The 15,916-nt window shown below is 49.2% G+C and overlaps 1 protein-coding gene across 1 annotated transcript; it reads left to right on the top strand.

Annotated features, from left to right (window-relative positions):
• Positions 1–774: 774 nt before the first annotated feature.
• itpkcb (inositol-trisphosphate 3-kinase Cb) lies at positions 775–15,662 on the top strand. The gene is made up of 7 exons (XM_079733219.1): positions 775–1,993; positions 10,356–10,455; positions 11,282–11,495; positions 11,961–12,165; positions 12,815–12,916; positions 13,494–13,565; positions 14,619–15,662. Exons 1-7 carry the CDS (start codon positions 851–853, stop codon positions 14,826–14,828), a joined length of 2,046 nt encoding a protein of 681 aa, XP_079589345.1. The 5' UTR covers positions 775–850; the 3' UTR covers positions 14,829–15,662.
• The last annotated feature ends 254 nt before the right edge of the window (positions 15,663–15,916 follow it).

Genomic DNA, 15,916 nt, shown 5'->3' with positions numbered 1-15,916 from the left:
TTTTCTGGAGGGGCTGTTTATTGGTCGTATCGCGCCATGGTGGTGCGTGTGATTGGGTGCACGTGCACGTGAGTAACTCGTTCCATTGTTGTTCTTCCTGTCGCGTCTGCGGTCTCGAGCCCTCCGCTCTGACAGCCAGTTTACAGCACCAGTAGTCTTACTGTAGATGAACATGTATATTCCATGCCTGCCAGTCGCCGGAACGTTTGTATGAATGGGCATGATACTGATGAACACATGAGTCATCATGCACTGCGTTTGGTGATCGTTTAACTTTATTTAGTGCCACAACAAACCTAGCAAATCCGTTCTGTAGTCATTATTTCCTCTTTCCGTGATGTTTCTTGCATCGTTTCCTAGGCCACCTGTGGCAAGACGTCTTCAACTGAAAAGTGTGTTTCAGTACACAAGAGGGCAATATAATACAGCTCCGTTATGTTTAACTAAACATTATTGGTCTACTTCAAGGCTCATTGCTTAAGATAAACTGGCCTACTTTGTATGGATATCAAATTAAACTGATGAGCCGATGTACGATCTTTATATTAATATACTAGTAGTTGACCGTTTGGCGTGTTGTTGTGGGACATTTGCTGCATTAAAGGAAATAGTAGATGGTGGGGAAGCAGCAGCAGCGCTGATGGGAATATTGATCAGTGACTATTGATCAGTGAAGGGAATGGGTGCGGCCATTTAAGACTCCTCATACTTTAGTCACAGAGTAACTATAGTGTGTGGTTCCTTCCTCAGTATATGGTTCCTTCCTCAGTGCTTTGGAGGGTGCGTCCTTTGCTCCGCTACTACGGCAGAAAACCTGGGACAAACGCGCTCCACTACTACGTAGAGCAGAATGGGACAAACGCGCTCCACTACTACGGCGAACAGTATGGGACAAACGCGCTCCTGCCCGCACCACCCCGCCGCCGCTCCGGGTGAAGCAGAGCCAGCCCCGCGGTGTCGAGTCCGCAGGTCTGAACGTGGTCGGGAGCGACTGGAGGATCTCATCGACTCTCAATCGGAGAACAACATCGCGCGGTTAGAGAACCAGCAGGTCGGCTCTAGGAGCCTAGAGGACCGAGTAGCTTTCATACGCGGATCGGAGAATCATCGAAACCACGAGAAGGAAAAGTTACCGGAGGATGAGTGTTGCGTGTCGGGGAGCGGAACGAAGCATACGGCCTCGGGTGTGGAGGACACCCAGGACGGTGTGAACGATGTGCGTGTAGCCCACGACGTGTTGAGGGGAGCCGATTCTCTCGGTCTTGATCTACGAGGCAGGGACCAGCGGTGTGGGGAACCCAGAAACAATAGGACGGACCATGACTCCAACCCCCCTCCGAAGGCCATGGAAAGTAAGCCACTGGGAAACCACATCCAGGGTCCTGATATCTCCGAGGCCGGGGCAGTCTCTGGCTCATATCTAGACCGAGCCTCGGTGCTCGTCTCCGGCAGGGAGCGGACCTCGGCTCGGCTCGGCTCGTTTTCGGCCGAACCCACGGCCCGAACGAGCGATCACACGCCCGACACCATGACCAAAACGAACTTCTGTTCCGTTCCTTGTCAGACTATGCTCGCAAACGACCAAATCACCCCGTGTGCAGTTAAATCCGCTCCACGGAAAGACTCGGATTACCTCCAGAGTCCCTCGGGAGGAGGCCAAAGTTTCCCCGGTACTATTCCTAAGCTGATCATCACCAGGGAGCCCAGTCCCAGCCGGTCGCAGGGCTCCCCACCCCCCTACACCGGGCTGGGGCTCGGCGGTTCGGGCTACGAGCTACAGCCGGACGAGGAGTCGCCCTGCTCGGACAGCGGCTGCGGGGGGTCCCCGGCGCTCATCCGCTCCCCTCGGAAGCTGTCCAACAGTTCTTCCGTCTGCCTTTCGTCAGCCTCCTCGTTCGAGGAATCAGAAGATGACTTCACCGCCAGTGACATCGAGTCCAGTCTCTCTCCAGGCCTGTGCAATTCGATGGGCAGCCCGGACGACGGGACGTGTGTGAGTGTCCTATACTGGTTTACCTGCTTCTATACTTTCTACGGTCTTCACCTCCCTTCTCTGTGTTCAATCAGTGCATGGGGCATTAAGCCTCGGGTAGATGTGGATCGTTTTGCATTATTCACTTCCAGACTCGGTGGTTTGACTTGTTTCACTAAAGGGTGGCCCTGTGTGCAGTCCTAAAACACAGGGAAGATGATTGTGTTCCAGGTCTGCCTGATAGGAACCCGTGTTCTTCGCCATGGACCGGAGAGCTTTAACTATTCAAACGGACACGCTAGGAATGACGAGTGCCTATCCTGAAAACAGGATGGCTTCACTATAAATAGTCTTTTGACAACGCAGGTTTCTTTCAAGGTCAGAGGTCACTAACGCTGGAACTATCTATTGAAGAATGCAAAGATGGGAAATTATAAAAACAGCAAGGATAATGAACTGGGTGGCCTTCAAAATATTCAACCAATTTAACTTTAGTTCTGTGTGATATAAGCAAGCCGCTAGTGATATGATAATCATCGTTATCTTAATGACTACATTAGTGTCCGTGTTCAGTGTGTAGTTAGTTAAAGCTGAATGAGCACATCTCTTTGAACAAGGTCTCAGGACTGAGAATCCAGTGTCAGGCTTGTTTTGGTCCATCTTGCTTCGGCCAAGCTTTACCAATCATGTGTCGGTTAACGCCAGACCAAAAGGTGATCCACAGTAAGAGCACTAGTCATAAAGATAAAATAATATAAATATTAGAATGACGCAAACAAAATAACACTGTGATTATGTTAAAATCAGGAATTAATTGTTAAGTGACGCAGGTATTTTGATAGGTATGTGAATAGTTCAGGTAATGATTTGAGAAGCCTGGTGTTAAATACTGTCTGTAGGTCTGGTGGTATAGAGTCTAGACTGTCTGTAGGTCTGTCTGTAGGTCTGGTGATAGAGACTGTCTGTAGGTCGGGTGGTAGGGACTGTCTGTAGGTCTGTCTGTAGGTCTGCTGGTGTCTGTAGGTCGGGTGGTAGAGACTGTCTGTAGGTCTGCTGGTGTCTGTAGGTCGGGTGGTAGAGACTGTCTGTAGGTCTGCTGGTGTCTGTAGGTCGGGTGGTGCAGTCAGTCCTGCTCCTGCATCGAGGGGCAGGCGGTAACGAGGTGAACAGCCCGCGTGCCGAGGGGCGGCGGTCCGTGTAGAGGCGGTTGGCCTTCTGCAGGCACCGCTGCTCACAGATGTCCTCCTGACTGCCGGGGCTGTGCCGTGGCGCTCCCTGGCTCTGTGGTGATCTGCGTACCAGGCGGTGAATATGCAGGCCGTCGGCAGACTTTCCACGGTCCTCTAGATGTTCGTGAAGATGCTGGCCTTCATGCCGGACTCCCCCAGTCTTCTCGGGGAAACGGCGGCACTGGCGACTACAATAGACTTGTACTTGTGTGTACTTGGTGTTTGTGTTTTTCTTATGTAACGTGTGCCAAAGCTGAGAGAAGCGTGACCTCTGAACTCTGTTCAACTTGTCACAGTAGAAGGGACATACAGCCTGCTCTTCCTGAGTGTCATAACTTTTGGTGAAAAGCACGTCTTTGCTATTATCTCATGTTGATGATGTCATAGGAAATGTAAAGCATCATTTCCTGTGTCGAAAAATTGCACAAATTTGAAAAATGAGGAAGAATTGGTCATGGTTGGGAGCGATGGTGGTGATGGGCGCTGAACTGGCTGACTCATGATCCAAGTGTTGGGGAGCTGTCCTCTGGGAGGGCAAGGAGGGCGTGTCTGTTGTGCTCACTTTGTTCAGCGTCTGCATAACCAGTGTTCCGCCAAACCTGTTACACTCTGCTGTGTGCTTAGTGACGCGAGCAGATACCTGAGCAGACACGCAGAGAGAAACACACACACACACTCACACACACACGCACTCACACGCACGCACAGGCTAATCACTCAGATGCCATCTAGCATGCCTTCAGTGTTGAACTTGTGTCATGGAAAATTGGGCTGAAGGCAGAGCCGTTGCTAGGCAACACGTTTTGCCATATATGGTGCTGTTTTTTTTTTTTTTTTTTCTTCCTTCATTCTTTCTCTCGGTGACAATATTTGCTCTTGCTCGTGGCGTGCAAGCATTGCCTGGCGGGTCGTAGACCAATGTCTACATTTCACACTCGACACAACAATGGGGATTTTGTGGGCCCTCATTGCACCTACTTGTGAAGTTACTCCTGGCCTGGGTCACAAACACTCGCACGCTCACACTCTCTCTCTAAGTCTAATCTTTTCCCCTAGAATACCTTGAGACAGTGGAACAGAAAACAGGGGGAGAGCACAAAAGCAACAGTGACTCTTTGACGACGCGCGAGCCCACACGGAGAGTTTGAGACTAGGCAAGAGAATTAATTTTATCCCCCACAATTGTAAACTTGTATTCATTGGCGTTCATTATGCAAACTCCCACAGCCTCTTACACATGCTTGTGAACGCAGTGTTGAGCACGCACATGCTCACGCACACAAGATGTCCTCACACTTGCGATGCACATGTAAACACCGCCGGTGGCTGTGTGGTCGGGCTGCTCTGCCATGCTGCAGGAGGCAGGAGATACGGTGGCACGGGGGGGGGAAGTGGTTTCTCTGTATACAACTTGTGAAAACAGGCCTCTGCTCTACACATGTATCAGCCTCCGAACCCCCGGAGCGTTCCTGAAGGGCGACGGTAGCCGTCTGACAGGTTCTCTACGGGGTGAGAAAGATTCACGTTGCATGCACACTACAGCATTAGGTGGAGCAGGAGGTGAGCACACTGCAGGACGCAGAGAGGACGTGGAGGACAGGTCAAATACGGGGTAAATGGAGATAAACAAAGCAGGCCTGTGTGTGCTGCACCCAAGAGACCCGGTATCCAGGGAGATGGCACTGGGGGTGGGGGGGGGGGGGAGGAGGAGAGGTGACGAGGTGACGAGGTGAGGGGTAGCTTAGTGGGCACCTTCCGCTGTCATAGAAGTAACCTTGGTTTAGCAGCTCAGTGACCAGGTGGGAGGTGAAGGTGTTGGTTGGGGTGACCCAGTGCTGGGGGGGGGGGGGGGGGGGGGGGGGGCATGTCCTCTCACCTTGACTGCCTCCCTCAGCAGTTCTCGCCCGCCCCCCCATCCCCTCCATCTGTCAGGTAAGGAAGGCAGAATGCGTTGCTGTTGACTGTGCTTTCCACGCTCAGCCTCACGGGTTATGCATTATTACGGTTTCAATACGCGGATGTAGAAAAGATGAACTAGAGGAAAACTGTTGAATGGTGGCTGCCGTCCCCCAGGTCCTTTTGGAGTACAGGTTGGTGATCAGGGGTTGGTGAGTATCGCTTGGTATGTTGGTGGTGTTACTGAAGACGAACCTTTGGGGCTGTAAAACAACGGACGCCGGGTCACCTCTGTCAGAATTCAGCCCTTCAGTGGTCTGTGAAGTGGCTCTTCTTCCTATGAAGGAAAACGAGCAGCATTCCCAGGATTCCATGGCTGGAAACTAAAGGGAGGGGGGGGAGGATCCTCAACTCACCTCACCATGAGGGGGTGAGGACGATTAATTTAAATGCATACTATACTACACTATGAGGCGGCATGTGGCTCAGGAGGTAAAACAGGTTAGCTTGTCACCGGAAGGTTGCTAGTTCGATCCTTGGCACCTCCTATCTGAGTGTGAGGTGTCAGGTGTCTCCGAGCGAGACGCCTCACCCTGACTGCTCCTGACGAGCTGGCTGTCGCCCTGCGTGGCTGACTCCGCTGTCGGTGTGTGAATGTGTGCGTGAACGGGTGACTGTTGGGCAGTATTGTAAAGCGCTTTGGGTGGCCACTGCTTAGAAAAGCGCAGTGAAAAATGCATTCCATTTACCATTTATATGAGATGGTCCAGAGTAGGACTGGTTGCGTGCCGTGGTACCACAGAATGGAAACACATCAACACTTCAACCAAATTCATGTGTGAACCAAGTCAGGGAATGGAGCCTGCTCACCTTCCACACAAACACCCTTACTGTGCCGACAGCGATATATTGTTTTTTCTTTCTTCTGACAAATGTAATTATTGTGAGTCTCTTTGGATAAAAGCGTCTGATAAAGGCCCTGAATGTAAATGTAAACATAGGCGGGGTCATTAGCTTGGTGGTCGCGCTAAATCTACCAGACTGCCGGGATGTGATGTTGGCCATAAAGCCGTTGACCCCAAGTCAACTGTTTGATAAGCAGGTTAATTGTTGTCACGACTTAGGTACGGTGAAGACAAAAACACTTGTATTGTTAAGTGTCTTTTATTATCTATTATGTCATCAAGCTTAATGTAAAATGCCAGGCTATGCCAAGTGTCTTGTGTAATCAGTCCTCAGTCATCTGAAGCGTAATGGAACATTCCGGACCGATCCAATCTCAGGTGTGACCTGTTGGATGTTCTTGTCCTGGAAGGCGTTCCGATGCACCCTCAAACCGGCTCAGAGGTGATTTCACTAGCCAAATAAGTTTTCCATTAATTTATGCCAAGCGTGAGTCATCATTAATAATCAAATTTACTTTCCCACAAACAAAGGCCATATTTAATATTCTACTCGAAGGTTGAGGCGGATCTAGGCGTACGAGGCTGCCGGTTATCGTAGTGCCATCCAATGTGCTCCGTTTCCTGTTCTTTGAGATGCTGTGTTTTTAGTGGTTCAGGGTAATCTGATAATCAGATTGAGGGCTCAGTCCATGCAGGCTCTCTCTCTCTCTCTCTCTCTCACTCTCTCGCTCTCTCTCTCTCTCTCTCTCTCTCTCTCTCTCTCTCTCTCTCTCTCTCTCTCTCTCTCTCTCTCTCTCTCTATATATATATATATATATATATATATATATATATATATATATATATATATATATATATATATATATATATATACATACACACACAGTGGGGCAAAAAAGTATTTAGTCAGCCACCAATTGTGCAAGTTCTCCCACTTAAAAAGACGAGAGAGGCCTGTAATTTTCATCATAGGTAAACCTCAGCTATGAGAGGCAAAATGAAAAAAAAAAATCCAGAAAATCACATTGTCTGATTTTTTAAGAATTTATTTGCAAATTATGGTGGAAAATAAGTATTTGGTCACCTACAAACCAGCAAGATTTCTGGCTGTCACAGACCTGTAACTTCTTCTTTAAGAGGCTCCTCTGTCCTCCACTTGTTACCTGTATTAATGGCACCTGTTTGAACTCCTTATCAGTATAAAAGACACCTGTCCACAACCTCAAACAACGTCACACTCCAAACTCCACTATGACCAAGACCAAAGAGCTGTCAAAGGACACCAGAAACACAATTGTAGACCTGCACCAGGCTGGGAAGTCTGAATCTGCAATAGGTAAGCAGCTTGGTGTGAAGAAATCAACTGTGGGAGCAATTATTAGGAAATGGAATACATACAAGACCACTGATAATCTCCCTCGATCTGGGGCTCCACGCAAGATCTCCCCCTGTGGGGTCAAAATGATCAAAAGAACGGTGAACAAAAATCCCAGAACCACACGGGGGGACCTAGTGAATGACCTCCAGAGAGCTGGGCCCATTAGTAACAAAGGCTACCATCACTAACACACTACGCCGCCAGGGACTCAAATCCTGCAGTGCCAGACGTGTCCCCCTGCTAAAGCCAGTGCATGTCCGGGCCCGTTTGAAGTTTGCTAGAGAGCATTTGGATGATCCAGAACAGGATTGGGAGAATGTCATATGGTCAGATGAAACCAAAATAGAACTTTTTGGTAAAAAGTCAACTAGTCGTGTTTGGAGGAGAAAGAATGCTGAGTTGCATCCAAAGAACACCATACCTACAGTGAAGCATGGGGGTGGTAACATCATGCTTTGGGGCTGTTTTTCTGCCAAGGGACCAGGACGTCTGATCCGTATGACGGAAAGAATGAATGGGGCCATGTATCGTGAGATTTTGAGTGAAAACCTCCTTCCATCAGCAAGGGCACTGAAGATGAAACGTGGCTGGGTCTTTCAGCATGACAATGACCCCAAACACATCGCCCGGGCAACGAAGGAGTGGCTTCGTAAGAAGCATTTCAAGGTCCTGGAGTGGCCTAGCCAGTCTCCTGATCTCAACCCCATAGAAAATCTTTGGAGGGAGTTGAAAGTCCGTGTGGCCCAAAAACATCACTGCTCTAGAGGAGATCTGGATGGAGGAATGGGCCAAAATACCAGAAGCAGTGTGTGAAAACCTTGTAAAGATTTACAGAAAACGTTTGACGTCTGTCATTGCCAACAAAGGGCATGTAACAAGGTATTGAGATTACCTTTTGTTATTGACCAAATACTTATTTTCCACCATAATTTGCAAATAAATTCTTTAAAAATCAGACAATGTGATTTTCTGGATTTTTTTTCTTTCATTTTGTCTCTCATAGCTGAGGTATACCTATGATGAAAATTACAGGCCTCTCTCATCTTTTTAAGTGGGAGAACTTGCACAATTGGAGGCTGACTAAATATTTTTTTGCCCCACTGTATATGATGACTTTCGATCACTGGTATTCTGTTACCGTAATCACAAAAATAGTGACGTGCTTTCCGGCTCACACACACATTAGTGGTTCTAGAACTCTTATCGAAGGACGGATGATGGTGGTGGCATGTCTCGCCCACTCAATATGGAGTGGGCTGAACAGGCCCAAATATGCAATGTTTGTATTTTCCTATTACGCAAGATTGTGTTGTTGTTGCACTTTATATGGATGGAATGAGAAATGTCGGCCCAAAAAACATGTTAAGGTAGGGTTGTAGACCATTCGGCATGAAGATCTTTTAGCAAAGGATATTACCTCTGATTTGACCTACGGAGACAAGTCAATCCCCCTAAAAGCCAATGGCCAAAGACACTTAGTGGCAGAAACTACTACACTGACAGCAATGGCCGCTTAGTGGTTGACACTACTAACACTGTTACACTGACAGCAATGGCCACTTAGTGGTACACACTACTAACACTGTTACACTGACAGCAATGGCCGCTTAGTGGTACACACTACTAACACTGTTACACTGACAGCAATGGCCGCTTAGTGGTACACACTACTAACACTGTTACACTGACAGCAATGGCCGCTTAGTGGTACACACTACTAACACTGTTACACTGACAGAAATGGCCGCTTAGTGGTACACACTACTAACACTGTTACACTGACAGCAATGGCCGCTTAGTGGTACACACTACTAACACTGTTACACTGACAGCAATGGCCGCTTAGTGGTAGACACTACTAACACTGTTACACTGACAGCAATGGCCGCTTAGTGGTAGAGACTACTGACACTAGTACAATGATACTAGTAGCCACTTGTAGTAAATACTTAGTGGTAGACACAACTAACACCACTACACTGATACTAGTAGACGCTTAGTGGTTGTATGTTACAGTTGTGGCTCACAAGCAGCATTGAAACAGCAGCATTTGTACCTTCCAAACCCTGTCTGAAGCTTTTGTCAAACGTGTCCAACCCCTGTTGAAATCCGGTTTGTGCCTGCGAGCGACGTTCCAGCCGTGGAGGGAAGGCATGCGAGGAGAACAGCGACACACACGCACACGGGGACGCACACAGGGACACACACACACACACGGGGACACACACACACACACACGGGGACACACACACACACACACACGCGCGGACAGGGAGCGGTGAGGGTCAGTGGACTACGTTAGTAAATGTTTAATCGTCGACGGTTACGCGGAGATTGCCATCTGCGCCGGAATACCATAACATTGACTTCATGTGGCTCGCTGTTGTGTCGTCGATAACATCTCTCTGTTCTCTGTCCGCTCACCGGCCTTTGGCCTTATCGCCCGGGACTTAAACCCAGACCCTCTCCTTTACTGTTGGGGCTCCCGGCGTTCCCGGTGTTGTGATCCGTGTTATGTGCTCCACCCTCGGATTCTCTGGCCTCAAAGTCCCTGTCGCAGATCGTCCATGTGAGGGTGTTTCCCAATACAGAAACACACACACACACACACACACACACACACACACACACACACACACACACACACACACACACACACACACACACACACACACACACACACACACTCTCTGTGTTTCAGACAGCGGGGGGGGGGGGGGGGGATGGTCGGTTTTATGACATGTGCATTGGCATACTGAGTAAATGTTTTATGAATGGGCTTGGTCACGGACATAGTGCATCTGGCCTGGCTGAGGGAGGCGTCTGTCCAATGTCTACACTGGGGTGTGTGCTTACGAGCGACCCTTCGTTTCCTCTCTTTGTTTGAACACACTCATGCGTAAGGGTTCCCGGAGACCTGCCGACATACTTCCTAACCTGTCTAATAAGTTGACTGTTTCGTCCCGGCTCCACAGAACAAGTCCTGGCAGAAGATCAAGACCATGGTTCACTGGTCCCCCTTTGTCGTGTCCTTCAAGAAGCGTTACCCCTGGGTGCAGCTGGCAGGCCACGCAGGTAAGCTCCCCCCAGCACCCACCTTCCTGTGAACACATGTACATTTACATCTAGCGATTGTTAAGGCTTTGCACTTCGCTCCATGATCATCTTTACTGCACCGACAGCGATATGTTGTTTCACCTTCTCCCTACAAATGTACTTATTGTAAGTCGCTTCGGATGAAAGCGTCTGCTGAATGCCCTCAACGTGAATGTAAATGTTTAGCAGACGCTTTTATCCAAAGCGACTTACAAATGTTTAAACATGCATTCACACACGGACGACGGTGTCAGCCACGCAGGGCGACAGCCAGCTCGTCAGGAGCAGTCAGGGTGAGGTGCCTCGCTCAGGGACACCTGGACGCTCTAGGACAGGGGTTCCCAAAGTTTTGACAGCTGAGGGCCAATTTAGGAACCCAAAATTTGACTGATGGCCGCCAAAGGGTGAAAAAGTGGTGAAAAAAACATTGCACCGTGGACCTCTGGGAGTGAGGTCTAAATCACGAAACTGAGGTTCATCCTTTCAAAGTAATGTACAGTCGGATTAAAACTAACAAATGTAAAAGGATTTAATTGAAAGCTAGCGAGAGTCGACTTTTCTCTTTACATTTATTTATTTTTGTTCAAATTAATATTTATATAATAATATATAAATATTTTTTTTACATCTGTAAGTCATTGCGGGCCGCCATTGGCCCGCGGGCCGCACTTTGAGAACCAATGCTCTAGCAGGAGCCGGGGATCAAACTAGCCACCTTCCAGTTACCAGCCAAACCCGCTCCACCTCCTGAGCGACCCACGACCTTGTTTCCTCGATCTTGACCTCCTCCTCCCTTCTCCCCAAGGAAACTTCCAGGAGGGGGAGTACGGCCGGCTGTTGAAGCGCTTCTGTGCGTGCGAGCAGCAGTGCCTCCAGAAGCTGATGGCCGACGTGCTGCGGCCCCACGTGCCCGGGTACCACGGCGTGGTGCAGCGCGACCAGCAGGACTACAACCTCATGGACGACCTGCTGGCCGACTTCGACTCGCCCTCCATCATGGACTGCAAGATGGGCAGCAGGTACGCGGCCGGCGGGGGAGGCGGGAAGGGATAGGGATAGGGATAGATACCCCGGGGAGGGATAGGCCCCACGTTGTTTACCGTTTGTCGTTTCAGCTCTGTTTCCTATTCCTTGTACTGTCGAGTACAAGTCGAGCCGCCCCACCTGTCCCTGGTGTTATCTGACGTTAACCTTTGACCCTGGGGTAAACCGAGGGAGAAGGGATCCCCTTATGCGTTCTTCTGCTTGATGAGAACACGGGAAACTCTGTCCTTTGGGTAAACATCTCCCCGATTGGATCATTGACAATTGCGAGGGGGGGGGGGGGGGGGGGTGAAACAAAATAGCTCTGTGAAACAGTATTCTGGGCTGTACTAGAGAGGAGACTAGTGTATGGACACCATTAAAATAGGTTAATCCTCTTGAACTATTGTGTGCTTTTTTGCATTGAGAAGTCTCATCTCATCTATTCCCCCCCCCCCCAGGACCTACCTGGAGGAGGAGCTGAGCAAGGCCCGGGAGAGGCCCCGCCTACGGAAGGACATGTACGAGAAGATGGTGGAGATCGACCCGGGGGCCCCCACGGAGCAGGAGAGGGCCCAGCAGGGGGTCACCAAGCCGCGCTACATGCAGTGGAGGGAGACCATCAGCTCCACCACCACGCTGGGCTTCCGGATCGAAGGCATAAAGGTCAGGGGCCTGCGGCGGAGGTCTCCGGACGGGACAAACAGTTCCCCGAGGTTTCCTCACGGAGCGTGTAAATGTTTATCCGTGGTTTCGACACAGGAAGAACCGCCGACCGGACTGAACTTGGCAGTTCTCTCGAGTCGTCTGCATAAACAAAGAACGCTTGGAATGCTTTCCTCGTACGAAAGGGAATGAATCAGACGGCGGCTCATGAATTACAAATACTGGTGTTCTACGGTTGGCTGTGGGGCTCACGGAGGGGCGGTGTGTTGACGTGTGTTTTGTCCTGGCTGGTGTGTTGACGTGTGTTTTGTCCTGGCTGGTGTGTTGACGTGTGTGTTGTCCTGGCTGGTGTGTTGAAGTCTGTGTTGTCCTGGCTGGTGTGTTGATGTGTGTGTTGTCCTGGCTGGTGTGTTGACGTGTGTGTTGGTCTGGCTGGTGTGTTGAAGTGTGTGTTGTCCTGGCTGGTGTGTTGAAGTGTGTGTTGTCCTGGCTGGTGTGTTGAAGTAAGTCACTTTGGATAAAAGCGTCTGCTAAATGCCCTAAATGTAAATGTAAAGGAAGTGTGTGTTGTCCTGGCTGGTGTGTTGACGTGTGTGTTGGTCTGGCTGGTGTGTTGACGTGTGTGTTGTTCTGCTTGTGTTCTGAACAGAAGGCGGATGGGACCTGTAACACGAGTTTCAAGACAACCAGGCACCTGCAGAAGGTGAAGCAGGCGCTGGAGGACTTTGTGGACGGAAACATTCAGATCCTGGTATGTGGGAGATGTTGAGCAACCTGATTTCTACAATCTGTATTTTTTTTCATGTAAGAAAGGGGGAGGCGGCCGAGAGCCGATGAGCCACTGTGGTACATTTGGATGTGATAGTCACTGATGGGAAACCGTGAACTCTCCTCAAGTTGGCGTCAACATATTTTCCCGTTAAAGTAAACTTTGAAGGGAATTAATCCAGTTAAAGTAAACTTTAACTTTAAAGTAAACTTTAACTGGAAGTGAGGGATGACACCTTATGACTGGGGATGTGATTAGAAAGTCTTGGTTTCTGGGGCGGCATGTGGCTGAGTAGGTAGGGCGGGTTGGCTGACACCGGGAGGTCTCTAGTTCGATCCCCTCATCCTAGTGTCGGGGTGTCCCTGAGCAAGGCACCGCACCCTACCTGCTCACGACGAGCTGGCATGGTGGACTCCGCCGTCGGTGTGTGAATGTGTGCATGAATGGGTGAATGTTAGACCATATTGTGAAGCACTCTGAGCGGCCGCTGGTTAGAAAAGCGCTGAATAAATGCAGTCAGTTTACCATCTCTGTGGCCCGTCTTATCCTCTGCTTCCAGGAGCTGTACCTGCAGAGGCTGCTGGAGCTGCGCTCGGTGCTGGAGACGTCTGAGTTCTTCAGGACACACGAGGTGAAACATCTCTACAACGCGTCACGTTACCCTGATCCCCTGAAACATGGATCCATGCGTTCATCAAACCTTCCAACGAATAAAGTGTACTCCCTCAAAGGTTCCTTTAGGAACAAAAGCACCCCGAAAGAGCGAAACGGTTAAAAATAAGTCTTGTATTTACAGTATCCTCCACTCCCACGGCGGTTGTGTAATGTGTCCTTCCACAGAAGTTGCTTATTATGTAATTCCAGAGCATAGCTTCAAAGATTAGCACACATAAACACGCAGAGGGATGGGATTCAGCGTGCCCCCCCCTCAGCCAAATGGGTTTTCATAGTGTTCCTATCTCCTCATCGCTATGGATCCACTCGTCAATCACACTCACGACGATGAGTGCGATCAGCTACTGGTTATTTGATTGAAGCATTTGCACTTAAAAATAGTACCTAGCGTCATGTAGCGTCTTATCCTAGCTATCCCTGTTGTGTACGGGGAACGGGTTGACCTAGTGATGGTTAGTGCTCGGCACTTGGTTCTATACCGACGGAGATATTGATGTTTCTCTTCTTCTGACAAATGCCCTTCTCGTAAGTCGCTTTAGATAAAAGCGTATGCTGAATATTAAAAGATTAAAAGTTTTAATCACGATTAATCACACTTTTAAAATTACATTTTAAATCCACTCCAATTGAAGTTAAATGAGATTATCAAATGGAATGAAACTTTATCATTCGTACCAAGTGTACTTAATAAGCAAAAACTAGACCAAGTGATCTTGAGGGAGTTTTATTGACTCACTCAGTGTGGGTTGAATCTGAAAAGGAAACCACAGATTTGGGAATTGTAAACAGGCTGTCACTAACTGCAATTGTAAGTGGAATTGAATGTAAAGTAAGTGGAGCTAAAAACAAAAATGCGTGGGTTAACGCGTGAATTTGCATTAAACGCGTTAAAATAAGATCGGGTTAACGCGTAATTAACGCGTTAACGTGCCCGGCCCAACGTATAACCAAGGCTTGTTCATCCAATCCCCGCAACAAGCAGCCTTCTGACTCCCCCGTCCTCCCCCAGGTGGTGGGCAGCTCGCTGCTGTTCGTCCACGACGCGACGGGGAAGGCGCGCGTCTGGATGATCGACTTCGGGAAGACGGCGCCGCTGCCGAGCCCCCAGACGCTGGACCACCGCACCCCCTGGAAGGAGGGCAACCGGGAGGACGGCTACCTCTGGGGCATGGACAACCTGATCGACGTCTTCAGCAGCATGCTGCCGCCCTCGCCCTGAGGCGGGGGGCCGGAGGAGTGGGGGTCTTATCAGGGAGGGGCCCCCGTGCTACTGTTGTCAGCGGGAGGGGGGTCGGACACCAAAAGGCTGTGGGGGGTTCTCTCGTTCCCGTGGAAACGAGGTCAGAGAGGGGGCATGACGAACGAGGCAGGGACGGGGATGGAGTTGGGGAGAAAGGTCATTTGGGATCAGATCCATGTTTTGGGATTTAAACGCAACGATGCTCACGTGGTTGGGGGCACCTGTTTTTTTACTCATTCCGGTCAGCACTGGGGGGGGGGGGGACCCCCGCGAAGCCCGCGAAGCCCGCCATCTACGCCCGGACATGTGTCTGTTACCGGAGGAAGGGGTGTGACGTCTTGTGGCGTTGTGAGACGTCCACCAGACAGGGGAGAAGGTGTGGAGGAGCTGTTTCTGCTTCCAGTCAATATTGACGTTCTGAACTGAACGCTGTTTTGTTTTGCATTTGACTCGAGACTCCTCGGCCGCGGCGCCCTCTGGTGGTCAGCCGTGCGTATGACATGTTGGGAAAATGAACCTCATTGAGTCGTGTTGTTTTTTGACCGTGGCCTTCATGGAGATCAGCTTTGTTTTTGTCATGGGCCACTTCTGTCTTTTTTTTAGACATTTTTGTATAAGCAACACTAAAACACTGGTAAACAATCAGTCAAGTAACCCAGTTCATATTCTGTAAATACACTATTATTTAAGTATTTGCCTTTATATTGTCTTACCCGGTTGGAAATATGTGTGCCTAATCATTTTGACCATTCCAATATATTTCCATGCGTTTATCTCCAGGTAATAAAATCCAAGTACAAAACAAGTATTGACTTCCAAAGCTAACCATACTAAAAGTGTTGTAACTGTTGTTTTATGGCTAATGCAAAGTTGATATCTGGACTGTTTTTTTTTTACATAATTCGTGGTATGGTGTACAGCTTTAGCATTCTTGAGTAAATTGCACTATGGATCTTTACTAAGCCATTGAACAAAGCAAGCGCTGCCTTTACTGTATTGTAATACGTAATTACACATACATTAATCAGCTGATCAGGAGATAAGTTTGCATATTTTCAGCTTGGTTT

Source organism: Pollachius pollachius (genome assembly GCF_949987615.1).
Source record: "Pollachius pollachius genome assembly, chromosome: 3".
Taxonomy (NCBI): domain Eukaryota; kingdom Metazoa; phylum Chordata; class Actinopteri; order Gadiformes; family Gadidae; genus Pollachius; species Pollachius pollachius.
The sequence above is the reverse complement of the archived record's forward strand: the minus strand, read 5'-3'. Positions and strand labels throughout refer to the sequence as shown.